The sequence below is a fragment of the Lampris incognitus genome, chromosome 7, assembly GCF_029633865.1.
Source record: "Lampris incognitus isolate fLamInc1 chromosome 7, fLamInc1.hap2, whole genome shotgun sequence".
Taxonomy (NCBI): domain Eukaryota; kingdom Metazoa; phylum Chordata; class Actinopteri; order Lampriformes; family Lampridae; genus Lampris; species Lampris incognitus.
Window position 1 is genome coordinate 21,932,277 of NC_079217.1, and position 26,002 is coordinate 21,958,278.

Here is a 26,002-nt window from a genome sequence, read left to right on the forward strand (position 1 = left end):
TCAAGGCATGAACAATGTCACATTAGGAAGTTCAGCATTTTGTGCACAATCTGATACTGAGCAGGTTTACCTATCCTGATTCCGAAACTAAATGCATGACGCGACTCCAACATCACAGCGCAAAAAGGATGCTGCCGATGATCCATATTAGCGCAACATGCGTGATAGGACATTTCGCTTCGCACATTTCATCCAGTGAGGGAAGGCAATTGCCCAACCTGAACCCCGAAGACAGATTTCTTCGTTGGGGAAAAAAATGCATGTTTTCACTCAATCTTTACACAAACACGGCATCCGTGATGGATACACACTTCTGTGACTCTTCACGTCTGCCGTTCAGTGTAGGAGCAAAATCACGTGAAAGAGTAGTGATGGGGCGGGTTTCCGTGACGTAGCACCCGTCAGCCAATGAGTGTCTCTGTTTTGCGGCTTCCCATTCGACGATAAACATTGAGAGCCGTCCCGCAGGCGCCCAGTGAGGGAAAGTGAGCAATGTGGAAGGCCGGGACGGCGCTATTGCAACACTGGATTTGCTCACCAACGTTATTTGCACACATACAGTAATGGTGAAACGGTAGTTTGTTTTTCTAAAGAGGCAACACGACACTGACTGATGCCCTGACTCCACGCTTTCTTCCTCCTAAAGATCGTTAGGTCCGAGAGTTAACAATAGCTAACGCTAGCTAGCTGTTACATGTCCTCGTTTTTTCTGGCATCTGACCTCCACCGCCGCCACCACAACAGAGGCGCAGTGAGAAGCTTTTTCTGGCTTGTGTTGGGGTGATAATTCACCCGTACCTTGTCGTCACCCCCCGCCCCCCTTGTTCCGTGTTTTGTCCCTCGGACTGTTCCTGAATATGATACAGAATGAGTCAAAGAGACACCCTGGTTCATCTGTTTGCTGGAGGGTGAGTATAACATGTCATTATAGGCTGTATGCGAAAACTGAGCTAGCTAGCCCGCTTGCTACACTGAATTTGTTCAGGGTTAGCGATCGTTGCTAACCAGTGTGCAGTTTTTTGGGGGGCGCTCGGTTGCGTTTCATTGTTATTTGGACGTAGCTGCTACCAGTTAACCAGTATCAACGAACTCTGGTGTTAAAAAGCAGATAGCATAGCGCAGTCGGGTTAAGTGTTTTAAGCTTCGTCCGTTCGTGTGCTGCTCAAGTTGTTTTGGTCAATGTCACAACCGTTCAGTTGGTGAATGAGTTGTTAGGTTGGAGAAACATGAGCATCACATGCACGTTTTATCAATGGCCGTCGTGTTCTACTCTCGGCATGTCAGCTTAGCCTCTCTATTTCGTCCGCAGAAATATCAGGTTGTCGCGGAAGTGTTCCGCTCATTTTGACAACACGTTACTTAGAGTTATCAGTCCCGGCCGCAGAAACGAAACTGGCGCGGCAAGGCTTTTAGGGCAAGGGCAAGAAAATCTTAACACTCGGTTGTAAACGTTAAAAACTAAAACTTTGTCTAAGCCGCATACTGTTAAAAGGCGTGCAAAGCCACTGATGCAACAGCGCATCGTTAGGTCTATTTGGAAAGCGTTGTGGCACATGCTCCCTCATTTCGTCCCTGCTATAAGGCGTAATTGATATAAAGATGCAATGTGACAAAAAAATGTCCTTATGCAAACCTGAAACGGTTTACAGTTTACACGGTGCAATACTGTACGTAGAGCATACGCGCACTTGTTGGCTTATCCTGCGCTCCACAAGTCTTGATCAGTTTTTTTTTTTGACAAGAGGCGCTCCATTGACTTGGATGTAAAAGAGTCAGTTCCGTTGTTCTTAACTGTTGTTTTTAAACGGCAAGATTAAACTTCAACTTAACTTAAATACGAATCCTACCTCCCTGATTCAGGTAGGCTCTGATCATGGAGTGGGGAGAAAGGCTTGGCTTGTAAAATGACCCCCCCCCCATGTATCTGCTGTGCCTATTCAATTGACAAACTTCGCTTACTTTCACTATTATAGTGTTTTTTTCCGGATTTTATTTTTTTCCTGTTATTTCATTTTAAGTATGCAGTTATGTGTAGTCTTTATTCAGATATGTTATCAGAGCTCCAAAATTCTGGATTAACAACAATGCCTCTGATGGCCCCCTTAACAAAATGCATTTTTTACTTAAGGTTTGGTGTTTAAGTCATGTCAATTTCATTTGTTTCGCCCAATATCACAAATTAAAAATTTGCCTCAGGGGGGCTTTACAGCAATAGCGTCCTGTCCTTAGACCCTTGCGTTGGATAAGGAACAACTCCCTAAAAAAACATTTAACGAGGAGAAAAAAATAGAAAGAAAGCTCAGGGAGAGCAACAGAGGAGGGGTCCCTGTCCCAAGTTGGATAAACGTGCAATGGATGTTGTGTGTGCAGAATAAGGCACAATTTACAGAATACAACATTGAAAGAGGATAACAGAATTCTAATGGATTTATCATATAAATTAAAAAAAAATGTAATGAGGACACTGCGACCAGAACACCTGAGCGACGCGATCACCATCACCATGTAGACCTGACAGGAGGGCAGACTACACATGCATACAGGGGAGGCTGACATCATACCATTCACATACTCGGGGGAAGAGACAAGAAAAGATATTAGTCATACATCGAAGAGAGAGAAGGATATAACATTGAAACAGGATAGCAAAATTACAGTGGATTTATAAGATATAAAAAGAATGTGATGAGGAGGACGCCAAGCAGCATCCAGGTGGCAACCACCATCACCAAGGAGACCTGGTAGGAGGACAGACTACACATGCATACAGGGGAGACTCGAATCACACTACTCACATACATGGGAGAAGAGACAGGAAAAGACATTATTCACCCAGGAGAGAGGGAAGGACAAAGACATCATTCAGAGAAAGAGAGAGAGAGAGAGCGAGAAAGATGTGTGAGAGAAAACGGTTGCAATAATCTATACTCTATAATCTCATTGGCAGAACAGTGCTTGGTAAATTCATTGAGACAGAAACCCTCGCACCATGCAGTACAGGTCATGAAGTACTCAATTTAAAGGCAACTAATTGTAGGTTAAGGCAAAAAGATTAGTTTTAAGTTTGGATTTAAAAGACTCAACAGACTCTGGTCTGATAGCAACAGGGAGGTTATTCCATAAGAACAGGGCCTGATAGGAAAAGGCCCTGCTTCCTGCTGACTTCTTTTTAACTGTGGGTACATCCAGGAGCTCTCCATTTTGAGAGTGGAGAGCTTGAGATGGAATATACAGTTTAAGGAGATCAGATAGGTATGTTGGAGCAAAGAGAAAAGTGGAAGGCCAAGAACAAGGCCTTGAGATATGCCATATTTAACATCAGAGAATTTCAATGTAATATTATTATAGCAAACACACTGTGTTCTTTCAGATAAGTAGGACTTAAGCCAAGAGAGAGCTAGCCCAGTGACACCAAAATTACAATTTATTTTGTCCCAATAGTATACAGTGATCATTGGTGTCAAAGTCTGCATTGTGGTCCAGTAATGGAAGCACAGAGGTGGAATCAGAATCCAATCCATAGAAAGTAGAAGATCATTTCCCACTCTGGTTAGTGTGGTTTTAGTGGTGTGACAAGCCCTGAAAGCCAATTGAAAAGGTTCATATAGATAGTTTTCTTCTATATAGGTCGAAAGTTGTTGATACACAACTCTGGTACTTTAGAAAAGAATGGAAGATTAGAGACTGGTCGATAGTTATTAAGAGACCCTGGATTGAGGGACGGTTTCTTAAGTAGAGGTTTGACCACAGCTGGGGTAAAACTGCTGAGGACAGTGCTAGTAGTAAGTGGTAAATTAACAATTCTAGCATTGTAGATCCCAGGAAAGGCCAGAGATCTTCAAAAAAATTGCTGGTAAAAAGTTAAGTAGGCAAGTAGTTGATTTAGAAGCTGACACGAATTTAGTCAAAGTATCAAGAGAGATAGTCTCAAAAGCTGTAATAACAGGGCCAGAATTTCGTAAGACAGGATCTGCAGGAGTAGCTGGAGTTGAATAACTAATTTTGTTTATGATCTCATCAACCTTATTGAAGAAAAAGTCTAGAAACTCAAGGTAAGCAGCTAACAGACGGCTGTAAGTTTAGCTACAGTGTCAAAGAGAAATTTGGGATTATGTTTGTTAACATTAATTAAGTGAGAGAGATACACTGCTTTTGGAAGAGATAAAGCGTGCTTGTATTTCAATAAAACTCATGCCAAGATAGGTATAAACTTCCAATTTTGATTTTTCACCATTTATATTCCAGTCTCCTACAGGCTAGCTTAAGAGCACATGTCTCTTCATTAAACCAGGGTGTAGACCTCTTTAGCCAACTAGCTCTGCTAGTGGGAGGTTTATATGCTACTGTCCCACTTGTGCCACTTGTACTTTTAATAGTTAGAAAAGACTAAAGACTATCTTCTGACTAAAGAGTCAGAAAATAAGGCTTTATACATCTTGTGATAAAATTCAAAACGGAGCATAAAATAACATGATCAATTTTTTCATAGCTCACTCGCTTGATTTGACAGCAAGAAAGTAAGACAAGTCTCTGTTTTTTGTACTGCATATTGGTACTACAAACACATTAATCATAATGTGTTTGTTAATGTGTAAACATAAATGATTTGCTACTGGTTTTCCCATGCTTCGCTGTCCCAAATTGGTGTTCCAAAGCTAGCAATCCCTCAAACCACACTGGCTTATTTCTGTTTTAGAATAGAGGCTTCAGGCACCCAGACCCTTCCCTACAGGCAATGCAGTTTTTACTGACACCAAAAAGAGTACACAGTACTACCACTGTTCTGTCAGTTGAGAAATAGAAATTGGTGTGTGCAAACTCTGCCCCCCATATTTTTCATCTCTGTTTCTGTTCCAGGTGCGGGGGAACGGTTGGAGCAATTTTAACTTGTCCACTAGAAGTGGTGAAGACCCGTCTGCAGTCATCCTCCATCACCCTCTATGTGTCTGAGGTGCAGCTCAGCACTGTTAACGGGGCCAGTGTGGCCCGCATGTCCCCGCCGGGCCCCCTACACTGCCTGAAGTAGGTACCCAGAGCAAGGCCTTTCAGAGTTGCAATCTCTGACTCCTATAACTGTTGTCATATACACTGATCAGCCAAAACATTAAAACCACCTGCCTAATATTGTTTAGGTCCCCCCTCGTGCTGTCAAAACAGCTCTTACCTGTTGAGGCATGGACTACATAAGACATCTGAAGGTGTCGTATCTGGCACCAAGACGTTAGCAGCAAATCATGTAAGTCCTGTAAATTGCAAGGTGGGGCCTCCATGGATCGAACTCGTTTTTCGAGCACATCCCACAGATGCTCGATCGGCTTGAGATCTGGAGAATTTAGAGGCCAGGGCAATACCTTGAACTCTTTGTCATGTTCCTCAAACCATTCCCGAACAATTTTTGCAGTGTGGCAGAGCGCATTATCCTGCTGAAAGAGGCCGTTGCCATCAGGGAATACCGTTGCCATGAAGAAGTGTACATGGTCTACAACAATGTTTAGGTAGGGTGTACATGTCAAAGTAACATCCACATGAATGTTAGGACCTAAGGGTTCCCGGCAGGACATTGCCACAATGGCCTCCACTGGCTTGCCTTCTTCCCACAGTGCATCCTGGTGCGATTTCTTCCCCAGGTAAACGACGCACATGCACCTGGCCATCCACATGGTGTAAAAGAAAATGTGATTCATCAGACTAAGGCACCTTCTTCCATTGCTGCATGGTCTGGTTCTGAGGTTGATGTGCCCATTGTAGGTGCTTTCGATGGTCAGTGTGGGTACTCTGCCCGGTCTGGGGCTACGCAGCCCCATACGCAGCAGGCTGCGATGTACTGTCTTGACACCTGTCTATCATAGGCAGCGTAACATTTTTCAGCAAAATTGAGCTACAGTAGCGCTTCTGTGGGATCAGACGTGCATCAATTAGCCTTGGGTACCCATGACCCTGTTGCTGGTTCACCGGTTGTCCTTCCTTGAACCACTTTTGGTAGGCACTGACCACTGCATACCAGGAATGCCCCACAAGACTTGCCATTTTGGTAATGCTCTGACCCAGTCTAGCCATCACAATTTGGCTCTTGTCAAAGTTGCTCGGATCCTTATGCTTGCCCATTTTTCCTACTTCCAATACACCAACTTCAAGAACTGACTGTTCACTTGCTGCCTAATATATCCCACCCCTTGACAGGTATCATTGTAATGAGATAATGATTGTTCTTCACTTACCTGTCAATGGTTTTAATGTTTTGGTGGATCAGTGTATATCACAATCCATGGGCACTCATAGAAAAGTTATGCTTTAAGTGGAAATTTCACCTGTTCATAATGTTCACATCCAGAAAGTACCTATGGTCTATATTGTCTATTAAAATTTGAACTGCTCTGGTGTAACAGTCTCTTTTTTTTAGTGTAGTCTTCCTTTAATAGACAACCTTTGGCCTTTAATCTACACAGTGACTATGGTTAGACACCGGGGGGCAGTGATCATTGATGTTCATTACATTATTTTCAGACTTCAAAAGCTAAGAGATTGCATAAGTTTGCTTGACTGTGGCTTAAATCCAGTTGAGTCATCAAAGTATTTTGCAAAGTGGATGTAACTAGGTTGGTGCATAGCCCAGCTAAGAGCTCCTCAACAATGGCAAGAACCACGTTCTACCATGTGTCTGGCTGCTACCACTTTGGCAAAGCCAACCACTTCCTTAAACCGAACTCTGCAACCTTACCGTTTGTGAAAACGCAACTCAAACATGACTACCTGTAAAGCCAAGCAGAAGATTCCCATGGAATCCAGCTGCTAGCATCCCCTTATGGTGCATGGTGCATGTGTTATGAGTCTGCAATAACGTATATGTTAATATTCTATGACCACCACCCCTATTCTAATGCCAACATCCCTTAGGTGTGGGTTTTAAGTTTTGATGTTGGAAACAATCTAGTCAATTTTGTGAGGAAGAAAATGGTTAAGTGCCTGTCACACCTGTATTGAAAATAGTTAGATCACATCTGTAATTACGCGGGGTTGGTAACGTTTCATGGATTTTCAGAACAATGCTTGTTTTTTGTTACTCAACAATTTTTTTTGAGCCAGTTCCCTACTTCCAGCAATTTTTAGCAGGAGAAATGCCAGTCAGAAAAGGCGAGTCCTGCTAATGTACAAACAGCAATGCAGCTGTTGCTTCTATGTATGTATTTATTTATTTATTTATGTGTTTGTTTGTTTGTTTGCTTATTTATTTATGTATTTATTCATTCATTCATTCACTCAGTTATAGTTGAAATTCTACAAGACAAAGTCAGGTCACATCTACCGGTAATAGGTTAATTTGGTTACTGTGACCTCTGAAAAGTGCTGGTGATGTTTCACTTGTGGTATTCGAAGTGACGATGTAATTTTGTATATTTGAATGTATTGCAGGTTGATCCTAGAGAAAGAAGGACCTCGCTCGCTCTTCAGGGGTTTGGGGCCTAACTTAGTGGGTGTGGCCCCTTCTAGGTGAGATGAATCACATTCAAATATTTATTTTAAGCTCAAAGTACTGTCTGTCTCTTATATAGGTAGAAAGCTGTTGTATATTTATCCATCCATTCCATCCATTATCCAAACCACTTATCCTGCTGTCAGGGTCGCAGGGATGCTGGAGCCTATCCCAGCAGTCATTGGGCAGCAGGCAGGGAGTCACCCTGGACAGGCCACCAGGCCATCACAGGGCGTTGTATATTTATGATGTTGTATATTTAGGAGGCAATATTATTGGATTATCAAACTTAATTATGGTTTGCAACAATGGATCATTTTCTATGAAATGTGACTAATGATTGCACAGTACCTGATAAAACAATGTAAAAGTTCTATTTGACAGCATTTATGTCTATCTGCCTATCGTTCTTCTCTGTCCATCCATTCAAGGAAATATCCATTTAGCTAAACCTGTTCTGTCTTATCTGGATTTTGCCTGCATGCTGTATTTTTACTTTCTGGTCTGATGTGTTTCAAGCAAAAGCAAACACGCTGTACCTTGTAAAGAAAACTGCAACCTTTTTTTTGTTGTTAGGTTGCAACTATATTGTTCCAAAATTTAAATGATGATTTTCCCATTGAATCACAAGGAATAACACTTTCTAAAGTTTTTGATGTAAATTATAAAAATTCTGACACAAAATATGACACATCTACCCAGAGCAAATATGCAACTATTTGGTCACTTGCACAAGAATAGAAAACCAATGCTAAAAAGAGTTATTTTTTTGACAGCAAGCCAGCTGGTGTATGTTGCCTGTTTTTTTTTTTTTGTTTGTTTTTTGTTTTGTTTTTTTTCACCAGAAAAAAACTGGGATAACCTTTCAGGCAAATGTTGCCAAAAACAGCATAGCGGTTTATCTTAATATTTGATATATTTTAAAAACAGTTTAATATGAAGAGCATTGTAAAAAAGCACTCAAGACATTAGGCGTCAGTAGCGACGGACTGGAGCACAAGTCCCTTGCGTAAGTTTGGCAAGCACAAGTTAATGAACTAGGTCATGCGTGCATTTTGCATGTCTTTCGATTTTAACCTCTTTTCCCCCCAACACTGACGGCTATGCAGTTGATAGACTATCGAGTCTGATTGGTTTTATGCCCTGACAACTGTCATTTACATTTTCAAATTTGTCATTTAAAAGATACATGGTATCAAGTGTGAGTTAACCGCCTTTTTTGGGGGGGGGGTATACCACACTAAAGCCACATGGTCAAATTTAACTAATTTATTTAAAATGTAATAACAATAACTTATTTCATAACTTATTAATAATAATAACTTATTGCAACTATTCCCCAAGTCTCTGTGAATAGTACACATGGCCATTGTAACTTAATTAATGATCATGGGAATTTGCATATGAAACCGACCAGTTGTTTGTGGCCATTATGCAACTATATTGTTTATAAGGGTGGGGATACCTGCAGTCAGTTTAGACTGAAAAGGTCACTTAGATGAGTGATGAAACATTTCTCCCTATAAATGTTGTGTCCAGATGAACTGATTCAACTTTGCAGGGCTAAAATCTGTATTTTTACATGTACAATGAGCTAATCTCATTATCAGCCACTGGTACATTTAGGCGAACTACACTGTTCTGCCAGTATCTTTAGGTTTTCCTAATCTATCTATATTATATGTTTACTTATACCAGCTAGCTTCTTGTAGCTGATTTGACTCCATTGAATGTGGATGTAGAAAGATTGAAACAGCTTAATTATGGACCCACAACTGTCTTTGCCTGCTTGCCCAGCGGGCTGCCTTGTGGTTATTGCAGGGTGGCTGACTGCACATGCTTATAGCTTCCATGTTAAGGTTTTATGTGACCACCTCAGCAGTCCTTGAGGTTACTAGGTGACTGGGTGACAGGGTAGGCTAATAGAGAATAGGAGTCAATTAGGGTAACTCTTCATCTTCTGACAGTGGTTCTGGAATATGTCAAGCAGTCTTGTGTTATTTGGAACCTGACAACACTGGCAGCATCCTGAGAAGGTCATTAGGACTATTTTTGGAACATTATTGACTAAAGTTGGCCAATGATTTACTTATTATACACAGACTAAGCACTGAACCAAATTCCATAAGCTCAGCCAGGGATGTCATGGTGATGGACATGAAAAAATAGATTGCCTAATTAGTGGAAATTTAAATGAGAACTCGGAGTCCTCGGAAGGCCCATAACTGCATCTGCCATTCCCAGGTGGACCTGTGAATCAATCCTGCTCATTATCAGGCTTCTGCTCCATCTGTCTGACTGGGTACTAATGCCCCCCTAACCAGAGGTTGTAATGCTGTTACGTAAGGTAGTCAGTTTGAAGGATAAAATATGGAACCAGGGGTATCAGGATGACCACATTAATCGGATCAGAGCAGGGGACCAGAAAAGGGCTGCTTACACTGCCAGTTAATTGTGAGTTGAGTGTGGCAGAAAGAGTTACCCTAAGTGCTGCTAGCCTGCATGCAGAGTTACAGCAAATGCTAATTGCCTTCAGTGATAATCATAAGAGCTAAATGATGGCTAATGGCAGTGGGCAGGGGGAAAAGCTACAGCAAGTAAGTGCTACTAAGTACAAGTAGAGTGTTTTTGACAGCCTGGATGAATAAATGCTGGTGCTGTGCTCCTGTGGGATTGGGATCACCTGGGCCTCCTGAAGTGTGACGTGACCTAAAAGGCGTGGATAAAATATGGAACCAGCATATGGACAAACACTCTTGGATAATCTGACTGATGAGCTTTTAGTGTCCAAAACATTGTGCTGAGGTAACAAAACTGATGAATGGCCTTGCGAAAATGACTCACATTTTCAGCAGAGTAAGCAGTCCTATTGCTTCCAAGAGAAGAGCGACTTTAACCTTGACTAAAGGAGAAATACTTGATTTCAAAAAGGCATGTGCATGTGGTTACTTTGACCCAGTAATTTCTGAAAACAAGCCACGGCCTACGCTTTAATGCTACAAAACACTAATCTGCCTCTTTGTCCAATTAGGCCTGTTCAGACACCAGTTCTTAATTTTGTGGGGTTTTTTTTTTTTTTGCTTAATCAGGTTCCAAAGCCTATTTAATTCAATGTGACATGGAGACTGTTTTGTTATGCAATTAATTAGCAAAATCAATTTCTTTACAGATCTGAGACTACCAGTGCACAAAAGAAAAGAAAAGGTCACTCATATATCTCCTATGTGACATGTGTTCATATTCTCTCCTCTTACAGAGCAATTTACTTTGCTGCATACTCCAGTGCCAAAGAGAGACTGAATGGTTTGTTGGAGCCTGACTCCACACAGGTGCACATGGTCTCAGCTGGACTGGCAGGTAAAAGTATTTGAGACACAAAATCTATATTGATTATACATAGAATTGACGAGTTGGGTAACTCACGGACAATTTCAGATGTTAGAAACACCAGCAAAGTAGATTCAGTCTGGTTCGGTGCAAGTAGGTTAAGGTGAATAATGACTTTGTTGGTACTTACAAGCTATTTAAGTATGAAAATTCAAACTATTCTTTACTACATCATGTTTACTCTTACCCACTGTTAATTAAGGCCATCTTACATCAGGCTGAAGTGAGCCTTTGCTCACAAATTGATGTTTCTTTTAAAACAATCAATGGCAGAAGTAATTTGTGTTGTGTTTGAGTCTACAGGCTTCTGTTTGGAAATTTATCTTAAATGTCTCATCATCTCATTCATCTTAGTCTTGAAATAGAAGTAAAATAAATCCACATAATCCAGAAGACAGTGTTTATTCAAAAACAAGCTTTTTCCTACATCAACTAAACTTTACCCAAGATCCACTCTAAACCTGTTTACCAGAATTCATTTAAATAGTGCCTACAAGTTAAAGAGCCAGCATTAAATAAAAACTTTCCTTTCTCTCGTGCTCTCAATATCAAGATTAACTCTTTTTGCCTACTATGTTGTCTTATTGTGTGCATGCGGTGGGCTGCACAAAACTGTTTTTAGTGTAGGTCAGTAAGGCAACTTACAACTCGAAAGGTTGTGGGGTGTGTGTGTGTGGTGGGCTTTCATCACGTGCATTTCTTTGTGTGGGTGAATTCTTCAGGTTTATGATAAACCCTATCTTACTTGGAGGAAACCATGACAGACCTTCCAGCAGCCCAGTCAAGCTTAGCAATTGTCTCTATGCTATTCAGTGCCATCTAGTGGCAAGCCTCATACACTGCAGCGATGAGACCTGACTGAGTTGGCTCATTGAATGATTAGGTGTTGAAAGGCCAGTGTGAGATCCAGACTGCTTGCCAAAATTGTATAGATCAGTGGTATTCAATCTAGAGCCCGACCGTTACGGAATTTTTGAGACCGATACTGATTTTAGAGGGGAAATTTCACTAATTACCGATATGGTGGCCGATATAGTGAATTTTTGAGCTGGAATAAAAATAGACCTTTTCTATATGGATTGTGTGCCGATTTTGCACCAATATAACTATATAAAGGTACTCGGCAAGCTACTTTCTCAAACAAATAACTTTATTAAAGAATATTTAACATTATTATACATTGTCAACCTACTACTACTATTTTCGGCTATTCCCGTTAGGAGTCACAACAGCTGATCATCTGTTTCCATCTCCTCCTGTCCTCTGCGTCTTCCTCTGTCACACCAGCCACTTGTATGTCCTCTCTCAACCAATTCTAGAAATCAACACCGAGAAAATAAAGAAATAAGAATAAAATAAATAGCTAAACAAATATCAGTACTTTTATATTCAGTATCAGTCAATTGCTGAGCATGTAAATAAAGAGTAAATAAAAATAAAAAGCTAAATAAACATCGGTACTGTTCAGTATCAGTCAATTGCTAGCTATTTCTTATGTATAGCACGATAACTTTGTTTGGCTACCAAGCCATGTTAGATACTTGTTCAGCTCACGTTTATTTACATGCCCCCAATGCACTGACTGTAACTACAGACATGCGAGTTGCAGATATATTTACCATTGCTTCATTTAGGCAGAGTAAGTTAAACACTAGTTTAAACGCTTATTAATTTTCGTGGTCTTGCACCAACAAACATGGCATTAGCTAGCTTTGTTGGTAACCTAATTTAGCAATGGACAGTGTTATAAGCTGCTGCTGTAACTGATGTTGCCAGAGAATTTTTAGAAGTCATGAGGAAGGAATGATGGGACTGTTTGTTTACTCATTAGAACTGCCACACTGTTTCATAAATAAACCTACAATAAAGTTTGTCAACAGCTTAGCCTACACCACTCACCTACCGTAACGCTAAACATAATTTTGATGTTTGACTGATGGCACCAACTTTCATGTTACTGCAGCAAAACCAGATGTGGCTGACATGAACGTTTTCAGGCTTATTCAGACTAACATGAGAATCGATGGGGAGGGGGGCGGTATTCATCATTGTTTAAGTAATTATTTCACGTGACGATTATCAACTTACCATGAATGCAGATGATCTCTCCATCATCGGCTACTCTGCTCGGGTCAGCTGATTGGTGTGATTTGTGGTGTGTCTAACAATGGAGTTGCAAACTACGCAATGAGATGACTCATGACATGGTTGAAGGATCCATCTTCCGTCTCTCCATTTCTTTTTCATTTTAACCCATTATAGTCTAAGATGCCCTCTGAAAAGACATTCTAAATCCTTAGGCATTGTTTGATCAGAACCTCTTAAAACCTGAGAGTTTTATGAAAAACTTAACAGAATTTTCAGCGTTCACTAAAACTCATTTCTCAGCCTCTGTAGCAGATAGAAACATGAAATGAAAACCCTTTGAGAGCTTAAACCTTTGGCTTTAATTGGAAATGATTGCCTTTGCCCCAATGTTCATTAATATTGTTTAAAAAAAATCAATAAGAAAAATCCGGAATCCCACAAACTTGCCGAAATCCTCCTCCTCAAACATGTCTCACCCACTGAGCCTTGGCTAGCGGGTCAGCAGTCACATCTTAATCTGGGTCTGAATCTTCTATTTCATTGTTTTCATCATCAAAGTAACTGCTGTACACGGCATCAGTGTCGCTCCCCTCACTCAGGCCATCAGCCATTGTCAGTGTCTGAAGCACAACTTTTTTGTGGTTTGCTAAGACAGGCTAAGAGCAATGACAAAAACAAACATGTAAAACCAGTGACTCACAATGCATTTCATCGGTTACGTGTCTTGAAAATGATGACTTCGTCTAAAGCGCACTCATGTCATATCCGGCTCTAAAGGGAGAAGCCCACAAGCATTGCACCGGGTCTTAAAGGGATATACACGCAAATGTAAATCTACTACCACTACTTTCGGCTGCTCCCGTTAGGGGTCGCCACAGCGGATCATCCATTTCCATTTCTTCCTATCTTTTGCGTCTTCCTCTGTCACACCAGCCACCTGCATGTCTTCCCTCACCACATCCATAAACCTCCTCTTTGGCCTTCCTCTTTTCCTCTTCCCTGGCAGCTCCATATTCAGCATCCTTCTCCCAATATACCCAGCATCTCTCCTCCACACATGTCCACGCCATCTCAATCTTGCCTTTCTTGCTTTGTCTCCAAACCTTCCAACTTGAGCGGTCCCTCTAATATAATCGTTCCTAATCCTGTCCTCCTTCATCACTGCCAGTGAAAATCTTAGCATCGTCAACTCTGCCACCTCCAGCTCCACCTCCTGTCTTTTTGTCGGTGCCACTGTCTCCAAACCAAATAACGTAACTGGTCTCACAACCGTCTTGTAAACCTTCCCTTTAACTCTTGCTGGTACCCGTCTGTCGCAAATCACTGCTGACACTCTTCTCCACCCACTCCACCCTGCCCACACTCTCTCCTTCACCTCTCTCCTGCACTCCCCATTACTTTGGACAGTTGACCCCAAGTATTTAAACTCATATGCCTTTGTCACCTCCACTCTTTGCATCCTCACCATTCCACTGTCCTCCCTCTCATTCACGCATAGGTATTCCGTCTTGCTCCTACTGACTTTCATTCCTCTTCTCTCCAGTGCATACCTCCACCTCTCCAGGCTCTCCTCATAAGACATCCTGTCTTAATGGGTTGTCATGTATTGGCTGTTATAAAAGCCGATACCAATTTATCTACAATTAGCTCATACTGGCTGATAATGTCGGCTCGCCGATTTATTGGTCGGATTCTAATTCAATCATGTGCCATGGAAGGTTGTGTGTGTGTGCAGGTTTTCTTTCCAACACTACACCAGCCCAATTTCACTGATGACTGTCTGGTTGAAGGTGTGTAAATTGGTGAAATTAGGTGGTATAATGTTGGGGTGGAACGAAAACCTACATGCGTACGGCCTCCATGGCACATAACTGAATACCACTGGAACAGATCATATGATACAGAGAGCAGAGCATAGAGCTGGCTTCTGCCAAGTCCAACAATAGACCATCAGCAGTACAAATCACTGCCCAGGCTAAAGCAGTTTAACATGGGTATTTTTAGAGAGCTGACATTACTCATACAAACAAATACATTAATTTTTAAAGAACAAGTCAAATCAAGTCCATTTTATTTGTATAGCCCATTATTACAAATTTGCCTCAGCGAGCTTTACAGCAAGCAATACCACATCCTGTCCTTAGACCCTCACATCGGCTAAGGAAAAACTCCCTAAAAAAACAAAACAAAAAAAAACCTTTAACAGGGAGAAAAAATGGGAAGAAACCTCAGGGGGAGTAATAGAGGAGGGATCTCTCTCCCAAGACGGACAGTCGTGCAATGGATATTGTGTTTACACAATTTACAGAATACAACATTGAAAGAGGATAACAGAATTATAATGGAATTATACAATATTTCAAGAATATGATGAGGAGGATGCCAAGCACATCTCCTTTGACAGATATTTTCATATCCAAAAACTTTGGTCCATTTGTGGTTTTCTATTTCCCAGTGTCCCCCTTAGCAGGAATGACCCCTGTTCCTTATTCGAAAGTCTGTCACTGTTGGGAGTTATTTAGTCTCCCAAGTCACCTTTGCTCTCCCAACTTGTCTGTTCTGTTGTCTAATGGGGAGAGATCCTTTTTCAAATGAGGTTGATTCTGGTGGGATAAATGCTGTGGATGTGAGGGAGTGGGGAGTGAGTTCGCATCCATGCCGGTCAGTGTGCTACACACAAGCCTGTGTCTGTTTTAGGCTTTTACGCTACCGTAGCTCTTCTCTCGCAAAGGCGTGAGACCCCCACACCACCAGGGGTCTCTAGGTGCATCTGTGAGGAGTAACTTGGGTCTGCGTGAGTACTCACCACAGATCTCTGCTTCTTTTTCTTTCTCTTCGTCCTGTTTCTCTCCAAAAGCTTCTGCCTTCTCCTCCTTTGTCATCTACGCCACTGGATAAGATGAACAGTTTTTGCTAGTCTAGTCTCTCTCTCTCTCTCTCTCTCTCTCTCTCTCTCTCTCTCTCTCTCTCTCTCTCTCTCTCTCTCTCTCTCTCTCTCTCTCTCTCTCTCTCTCTGTGCTACGGTCGTGTCACCTTGACATTTAAGTGTAAATGCATTCCACAATGTTTCAACCTGTATGTATTCCATCATCAATAAGAATGCAGCATAAAGAACATTCAACCCTGTTTTAGAACATTAGTCTATGGACCATACATATTTATTATGCCACTGGAAGTATCAGAAGACGACTTTGGAATGTCTGACTTTTGAATATTCATTGAACAAATGAGTGATTATGTTTCTTTCTTCACAGGGTTTACAGCCATCACTGCAACCAACCCCATTTGGCTCATAAAGACTCGTCTGCAGCTAGATGCCAGGTATACTTTGCAAATTTACGTGCATGAACAGCAACTCCTGTGAGCCTACAGTGACCTCAAAGTATCCACACCCCTTCAACTTTCCAGATGTGAAGCACCTGGCTTCTAACTCGCTCACTCACAAACTGACATTTGCACACCAAGTCCATATTTTTTGTATGCATTTTCCAAAACCAACTACCAACCACTGTGATCAAACAACTCAAAAAAATCTGAGAGCTTATTGGTGGATAAAAAAATTGCAGAAAATGAATACTGTCCCCGAAAACAGAGCAACTTTTTCGTAGTTGGTGTGTAAGCATAACGGACAAAACATGAGGCCATATTTTTTTGATGTGTGAAATATTCAGATTAAAAATTCAGACTTGGTATGCAAAAGCCTTTTGTTTTATGTTCAGCTGTACTATATGTGTAGGTTTGAGGGGGTGCAACCCCTCCAAAAATGTTTGTGAATGCATCTAAAAATACATGTTGTGGCGTTAAAAGATTTAGAATTTTTTTTCTTTATAAATATTATAATCCTCATTGGTACAAATATTGGCAGAATGTACTTTTTGAACATGCCTACCATTCTTTTATACCCTCTCCCATGTATTTTATCACTTGGTGTTGCCCAAGTGGTTTCATTTAACATAGGATTTCACAGAAACATCATTGACAGAGATGCAACTAATATGTGCTCTATCACCTTTAAAAATTTTCCAAAAAATCAATCTTTTGAAAAATTTCCAAGTGTTTTAGTGGATGTAGATCCTGTCACACTGGATGCACCAAGATGAGACAAAAGCTTGCAGGCCACAAGTACTTTTGCCATGACGCAGAGCATTTGTCTTATTATTCAGAAACGTCAACACAAGATGAGCTGAAATCAGATTATGCATGCAGGCTTTCAGAAGTGGCTTCCTTTCCTGCCATTGTGTCAAATAGGCCACATCCTCCCTTTTCAGCCAGTGAGCTCTGTGGATCTGTGAGCGCTGTAGCTGGTCTCTAAATTTCATTGTCAATTGCTGGTTTGTTCAGTTGTTCATTTTCGTTGGACAGCCTGATTTTGGTAGTGCTGAGTTATACCATATTGTAACAGTGATGTTTATGGTGCTCCTTTTTGCAAACTCCAGATTTCTGCCCCAAATTACTTCATCTCCAAGCCCCAAAGACAGTTCCTTGGTCGTAATGAACAGCAAGACTGATCTGGACTGCTGTTTTGAGTGGAGACTTCACAAGTCTGTGATATTTATGGAGCAATCATGCAATTGAGCACAAGTGGATTTAAAAACAACAATGGAACACATTTTGTATGATCTCTGGGGAAAATGGGAATATTTTTGGCCCATTTTGAGTAGATATTCACCACCCTTGTATTAACTAATCAGTTATTTGTAAGTTTTTATTTTTAACATATTTCTGAAGACACCTTAATACTCAATTTTGTCTCGACATTATAAAGAATTACTTCTCTAGAAGTAGAAAAAAGTCATTTGATTATATTTTTATTTGACTTTGCAAGAACTAATCAGTGGTGGTTAATACTTTATAATGCCACTGTTTCTGCTCTTGTCCTCCTGTCTTATGATAGAGGTCCTTAGTACCTCTAAACCAGTGATTCCCAACCTATTTTGAATACTGTACCCCCGAAGCATTCCAAGCCAACCTAAAGTACCCCCTACTATGCAATCAATTGTGGTGATCACCAGGATATATCGTTAATGTATATAATTTATATATACATATACAGTATTCTATTCAGTTATACATTTTTATGAAAAATAAGACTCAGTCTCCCCAATTAATGTGACACTTCAATCATATTCAATCATAACATCATATTACTTATAATAGCCATTGTTTATGGACTTTAAAAAAAGTAAGGCTCAAACTCACCAATTAATGTGACACTCAATGGGACACTTCAGCCTGTTTCTCACCCATCAGTTTTGTGAGTCTGGGGGAGATTGATGCAACAGCTGTGACCAGATTATTTTCTAAGTTGAGCCTGTTCCTGTGTTTAGTTTTGATATGGGTCATGGCGGAGAATGCCACCTCACACAGGTATGTGGATCCAAAGGGCAACAGTTCATTCAGGGCATGTTTCCCCAATTCAGGATACTCCTCCACAACACACCAGAACTGTATCAGCGGTGTGCTTGATTACCTCATCTTCAGGCTCCTACCTGAGGACACATCTATGAGGTTTTCTTGCAGTCTGTCGGGAATGCTGCTGTTAATGTCCATCACAAATGGATTACACACCCAGTCCATTTGGGAAGACTTATTGACAATATCAGGGAAGTAGGAGTTGAACTCATTCTTGAGCTTGGATAAAAGTGTGTGTACTATTTTCACAATTGTAGCTGTGTCACATTCACCAGTGGCAATGTATGTGTCCAGCTGCAGGAAACAACTTGTATCCCCATCTTCACACTTGCTCTGCCAGAGTTTGATCTTCTCCATGAATCCACATACAAGCTAAGAATATGTGTGTCTTTACCTTGACGGGAGAAATTCAGCTGGGTAAATTTGTTGAAAATATCGGAGAGGTATCCCAGCCGAGCTACCCAGTCAGCGTCATCGAACATAGCCACAAGGGGGTGCGTGTACTCCGACAGATTCCCTCACTTCTGCGTAATTCGAATGGCTGCTATAACGTCTTCCCTCGGGAGAACCATCGGACATCGGTGTGAAGCAGTAGCTGTTCATGTTCAGACCCACCATCTTGACAAAGTGACTGAAATAGTCTATGATTCAAAGGCCTGGACTGTATGAAGTTGATCACTTACGGCATCATTCAAAACATCATTTAACTCTGGACTCATCCTCTTGCTAGCTAATGCTTCTCGGTGAATCATGCAGTGCACCCATGTAACTTTAGGGTTTACCTTTTTGATGTGGGCCATTAAACCATTCACCCTGCTGGTCATCGCTGCAGCGCCATCCGTGCACACGAGAGCAGGATTTCCAATCCAGCTTGTGTTGACAGAAAAATTTGTCAATAGTGTTAAAAACGTCCTGTCCAGTAGTTCTCCCAACTGCTAAGTGAACGTACCACTTGGTCAATAATGTCAATTCCCATGTCACACTATAATTTGACAACGGCACTTTCTTCAGGACATCCGCTGCTTTTATCTATCATTGTTTCTGTGAGAATGACAGCATCGGGCAAGATTAGCTCTTCGGCTATGGTAAAGGGCTTATTTGATTTAGCCACAAGTAGCGACACAGCATATGATGCCTCCAAAGCCTTGGTTGAGACCGATGTTGCTTTCTTTAGTTTTTCTTGGCTTCTCTAAAATTCAGCCAGCTTTTGATGAAAAAACTCGGCGGGTTTACTCACACAGGAGAGATGCTTAGTACTGAGGTGGCGATGTATAAATGGGGCGGTTTCATGCTGTTATTCGAAAGCACATCGTCACAGAGGAAACACATTGGCTGCGGCGGCTCTGTAGTTGTGGCAGTAAATCCAGAGTGCACATATTGTTTACCAAACTGATGATGCTTTACCTTCTCCGTTTTCTTTTTCTTCTAAACGGGGTCTCCCGATTCAGCAGTATCAGCTGTGCTGTTGTTGCTGGATGAACCAGTTCGACTCAGCCATTTATTCATAACGTTAACTGAAACTTTGAAAGGAGGCTTGATATTTTGCTAGCTAGCAAGGAAAACAGCGTGCCAGTATGCACTCATGAGCAGAGTAACGACTGACAAAGTCCGGTGGGAAACTGTCGCGCATTACGAAAAAGTATAGCCAATAATAATATAGCCAGCAAACTATTACTTAATTTTAATTGTCCCAATTTGGGTTATGTTATTACAGATTATACATTATTTATTATTTGGTTACAGTTTTCCTGTACATTTAAAAAAAAAATTCTCTCATTTTTAAAATCTTTTCACGTACCCCCTGAGGACCACCGACATACCACTAGGGGTACGCGTACCCCCGGTTGGGAAACACTGCTCTAAATTGCCACAGGAGAAATATGGATATAAAGAAATCACCGGTATAAAAGTCAAAGCAGCTTGGTCCTCCCTCTAGTAAGATTAGGACCTGTGGGGCGCCTGGGTGGCGTGGCGGTCTATTCCGTTGCCTGCCAACACAGGGATTGCCAGTTCGAATCCCCGTGTTGCCTCTGGCTTGGTCGGGCGTCCCTACAGACACAATTGGCCGTGTCTGCGGGTGGGAAGCCGGATGTGGGTGTGTGTCCTAGTCGATGCACTAGCACTTCCTCTGGTCGTTTGGGGCACCTGTCCGGCGGGAGGGGGAACTGGGGGGAATAGCGTGACCCTCCCACGCGCTACGTCCCCCTGGTGAAACCTTTCACTGTCAGGTGAAAAGAAGCAGCTTGTGACTCAACATGTACTGGAGGAGGAGGCATGTGGGTCTGCAGCCCTCCCCGGATTGGCAGAGGCGGTGGAGCAGCAACCGGGACAGCTCGGAAGAGTTTGGTAATTGTCCAAGTACAATTGGGGAGAAAAAGCCGGGGGGCAGGAGGGGAATATTAGGACCTAAACAGGAAAGGTACATGTAAAAAGATCACAACAATTTACCTTTACTTAGAAAATGTCCAATATAAACAAAGTTTGACTTAATGATTGATTAATTATTGTAGTGTGTGGTTGGCGATAAGCAAAATTTAAAAAAAAATTCTGTCTCTTTTCAGGAATCGTGGAGAGCATAGGTTGAGTGCATTTGAATGCATGAGGCGAGTGTACCAGGCGGATGGCCTGCGAGGCTTCTACAGGGGTATGTCAGCATCCTATGCTGGTATCTCAGAGACTGTGATCCACTTTGTAATCTATGAGAGCATCAAACGACGCCTTCTGGAGGCCAAGGCCACGCAGAACATGGATGAAGAAGAGGAAATATCCAAAGATGCATCAGACTTTGTTGGGATGATGCTCGCCGCAGCCACCTCCAAGACATGTGCCACATCCATTGCTTATCCTCATGGTGAGAGCAAAGACATCTGGGAGCAGGACAAAGGCAGCTAAATGTTTTCCTTTTAAAGGTGCAAGTAGGGCATCCAGGTAGCATAGTGGTCTATTCCGTTGTCTACCAACACGGAGAACAGCGGTTCGAATCCCCATGTTACCTCCAGCTTGGTCAGGTGGCCCTTCAGACACAATTGGCTGTGTCTGCGGGAGGGAAGCCGGATGTGGGTATTTGTCCTGGTCACTGCACTAGCGCCTCCTCTGGTCGGTCGGGGTGCCTGTTCAGGGGGGAGGGAGAACTGGGGGAATATTGTGATCCTCCCATGCGCTACGTCCCCCTGGTAAAACAGCTCATCAGGTGAAAAGAAGTGGCTGGCGACTCCACATGTAACGGAGGAGACGTGGTAGTCTGCAGCCCTCCCCAGATCAGCAGAGGGGGTGGACCAGCGACTGGGACAGCTCAAAGAGCTGATTGATTGGGTGATTAGCCACCAGGTACAATTTGGGATAAAAAAAGAAAGGGGCAGGTGCAAGTAATACAAGAGGGCTGTCTTGCTGAAATTTGTTATGCAGTAACTTAAAAGAATGTGGCAGACTTTGGTGTTTTTTGCTGAGACTTTGGTGTTTGTTGGTGAGTTATCCTTAAAGTGACCAGACTGTCCCTTAAACCTGTCTTTTTTTTATTTTTTTTATTTCCGCAGAAGTTATTCGCACTAGACTACGTGAAGAAGGCACCAAGTATCGCTCATTCTTCCAGACTCTAACGATGGTGCCCAAAGAGGAGGGCTACCGAGCCCTGTATCGTGGCCTCACCACACACCTGGTACGGCAGATCCCCAACACTGCCATCATGATGTGCACCTACGAGTTGGTGGTTCATCTTCTAAATGGTTAAACCCTTCCTTCCGACGCCCAGAGAACACGTAACCCCGCCCCTGCTCACAGAAAGAGAGAGAGCGAGCGCTCACCAGGACTGATGCTCAAAGGTTCTCCTCCCCAGATGAGTACAGAGACAGAGCAGAGCCCTCACCTGTTTTACTGAAGCTAAACACGGGTTGTTTTCAACAAGGTGGGGGTTTGTGTTCTGTTTTTCTGGCAGGCACAGCACAAGGTAGCAGATTGGAAGGAACTTCAGCTTGAATGTGGCTGAAGTTTTATAGCATTTGGCAAAAAACAAAAAAAAATGATTGATCCCCACCTGTTTTGTAATGACATTTCTCTTGTTGGTTACATGCTCCCACTCTCTCGAGTTCCCAAGTTATTTGCGCAAGCATATTGATTGATAGAGTGCTAAGGAGATCACCTAAGTAACAGTAAAATCCTCTAACAATACTAGTCCTTGCTACCTAGTGGAGCCCAGAACCTCCGCGAGAGTGCTCTGTTCTTAAGATAATGATAACCCGATTCTCCCTGTTCTGGCTTTGGGAGCATTTTAGAATAAAGTGCATCCCTCTCCATCCTTCACTGTAACATCAGAGGCCACTACCGAGACCACGTTTCAGATTTTATCATTAGTTCAGCGGTTGCCCCACATTGCACAAGCAGAATTTCTGACATGGGTTCGTCTGTCAGTGCATGCAAGGGGGCAATCGGTGCGCAAGGCTTCTCTCATATGGTTGTAGAGAGGACAGGTAAAATGAGGGACACGTGCCTTGTATGACAAAACCATATGGGAAGATGCACAGTGGCTATCGGGGGCAGTTGGAGCTCTGGTTGCTCTGATCACAGTTTGCAACAAGTGAAGTAGAAATGTACAGACATGCACGAGTATGGGGCCGTGAGGGTAACTCAGTGATCCTTAATCACCACCCTTAGCACACATGGAAAATGCACACCCTCACCTGTGCATTTTTAGGAAGACCTGTCCTTTAAGACACTCCAGTCTCAATAAAGTGAGGCGGTGGCTATTTACGTGGATTTGGTTACTTGATACTAGATGCATCTGTGATACATTTCCAGGTGCATTTTTTATGAGAATCCCGCTGTGTACTGAGGTGTGAGGTGACAAAGAGTGCAACACTGAGATCTGACATCTTGGCCACCAGTCTGTGTTCTAGAAATCAATGTGTTGACAAGAAAAAGCCTCTAATGTGTGACAACATGAAAGAATTCACCCTTTTAACTACTGGAATGTAAACAAATTGATGAATAACCTTGTTTAACACAAGGAAGTAAAACACTGACCCGTGATGTGACTTATTAAGAATATTTAAACCAATATAGAAAATTAACAACTTTTAACAAAAATGGTAATATTGATTTAAATCTACTTTGAAATTGTATATATGGATGGAGCATGACCGCACAAAATGTGACTATTGCATTTGTCTTGCCCCCATTAATGGCAAATGCAGTTTTTTCTGTTTTGTCGAACAGAGTTGAGCCCTTCCCTGCCCCACCGCTAGTCTTTTTTTTTTCCCCTCCTGATTCAAACAACTGTTCTGTCTTTATGTACTTTTCCAAGGCTCTCAACAGTGCTTATCTCAATTTCAGTTTCAGCATCCAGGTTTAGTTTTACAGGCGAGGACAATCCTCTTGAGTGTTTACTTTGGAAGCTTGTTGTACCATTTAGACGTTTGGAAGATAGCGAGGAACGCACTCTTTGTGTCCGTAGCAGTGTAAAATGCACACTGAAACAGATAAATCACATGTTACAGATTTTTCCCTCACCTTATTCGGTGCAGGTTTTTTTTTTCATTAAAAAATGAATATCGAACGTGAAGATACAAAAAAAATTAATGTAGTTGTCATTTCTGCCTCTTTTTTTTTTTAAAAAACAAAACAAAAAACAAAACTTGTTCTTTGGGCATTTTTTGACCTCATCCCATTGGAATCAAAAGATGCATGTTCTCTGCTTTGGCTTCTTTGTTTTGGCTTCTCTGTTTCTTCCTTAGCATGTTTCATTTTTTTCAGTTTGAGGCCGAGGAGTCCCATGTGTTGTGTAATCTCATCCATCCTTGTAACCATAGAGACGGCCTCACCTGCTCACCTTTACCCTCTTACATGACATGGAACTAACCACTTGTCCAGCCTGTGTACATGTATTTGTATTTCAGTCAGAAACCCACAGCCTGGATAGAGCCTAACTCTGAAAACGTTTAACTCTTAATAATAACTCACTGAGTGATTCACTGCTAGTAATGTCTGAGAGCTTAACGCATTCCCGGTGCCTACTTGGGAGGGAATGGACAGGCAAACTTTGATATGCAGCTGAACTATGCTTCCTCTCTCTGTGCCATCTTACTTGAGACTGTAGAAGAAGAAGAAAAAAAAAGCCTTGTGTTTCTGGCCAAAAAAAAAACAGGCTCCCATGCCATTAAAAATGACAAAGAAGTCATCGAAGTCTTTCTCACTGTGAACACTGAAATTACGACGCACATTATAAAGGATGCATAGTTCATCGGCTCATAGTAGAACAGTTATCAAAGTTGTACGTTTGTGAATATAGATGATATCAGTGATGCGCAGTTGATGTGGTAGTGCTTGAGCCATGGGGAGGGAGGGGGGGGGATCTTGTTGCTGCTAACAATGATTGCACGTTCCTGTATTGTCGTTGGTCTTGGTGCTAGCTCCACCCCCATCAGCTTTCATACAGGTCTGATGCACTGACTACGCAAAGGGCACTCTGGTTAATTGCGCCTTCTTTCGCTGCGTCTACAGTTATATCCTACTCAGTATATGTTGTTCGTCAATGCATTATTCACAGCCCCACCCGGTTATTCCTTTTCTGCTGAATGTTTGCACTGCTTTGTCAGTGAAACAGAGCGAGAGAGAGAGTTGTGTGTGTGTGTGTGTGTGTGTGTGTGTGTGTGTGTGTGTGTGTGTGTGCCGTTCTTGTTTTCTGTGAGACAATAGGAGTATGCGCTCAGTTGAATATCCATAAACAGTGTTTTTATTTTGCTTTTGTAAAAAGTGAAACATGTTTTCCTTCCCTCTTTCTTTCCATGATGTCTTTGATGTGCCTACTGGAAGTGTGGCTCCGCCTATGCATTCTGTCATACCTGTTTTTGTAAAACAAAGTTAAATAAAACGGAAGAAGTGCAAGTCATTTCATGTGTTTCAGATCATGTATCTTTTTGTTTACATTTGCTTATATTTAAAAACAACTTAAATATTTTTTTTAATGTCCCAAGGAGTTGTAATCAAATTTATCACCACTAGGTGGAGGTGTTGCCCCGCTGAGGTCTACGCTATACGGACTTACGATGACTTGTACCTCCATATTTTTTTTTTTTTTCCCCTGACATTTCCAGCACAGTATCCAATCAAACGGCCAGGTGTGTAAAGCAGCTTGTGAGTTTGAAGCAGTTCCTCCGAGCCCAACCCAAAATGCAAATTAACCCAAATGAACTTTTGAGGTGAGGTTTCCAAGCATTGTGCACAGCAGATCATGAAACTACAAGGCTGCCATTGCTGCAGGTCCTATAATGTGCCCTTTTTCTCTGCAAACCACCCATATACATTAATTTGAAGGTCATTCATGTCATTGTTTCCATGCCCTCATTTCAAATAAATACCTCACTTTCCAAAGTCACAGGCTGGTTGCTTGAATCGCAGCAGCTCCACGTCAGCCACAGCAAGAATGTCCTGGTGGATGACCAATACTTATTTAAGGTCAAACTAAGAGAAGACATTGCAAACTAAAAGCATAATTCTGCTATGATAAACGCCAGTATTGCTGATCACTGGTGCCTCTTGTAATGCGTGTATGAGCCTGGGGCTCTTGGCTGGGTCTCACTACAGTATATTGTGCATTTGGGACTCTGAAATGATCACAAAAACAGATGGAGTTGCAAGGCTGTTAGGGTTGTG

The 26,002-nt window shown here is 42.0% G+C and overlaps 1 protein-coding gene across 1 annotated transcript; it reads left to right on the forward strand.

Annotated features, from left to right (window-relative positions):
* The first annotated feature begins 500 nt into the window (after positions 1 to 500).
* Positions 501 to 24,675, forward strand: LOC130115676 (solute carrier family 25 member 36-A). The gene is made up of 7 exons (XM_056283444.1): positions 501 to 908; positions 4,858 to 5,022; positions 7,411 to 7,488; positions 10,728 to 10,828; positions 16,201 to 16,267; positions 20,920 to 21,209; positions 21,892 to 24,675. Exons 1-7 carry the CDS (start codon positions 868 to 870, stop codon positions 22,083 to 22,085), a joined length of 936 nt encoding a protein of 311 aa, XP_056139419.1. The 5' UTR covers positions 501 to 867; the 3' UTR covers positions 22,086 to 24,675.
* Positions 24,676 to 26,002: the final 1,327 nt, after the last annotated feature.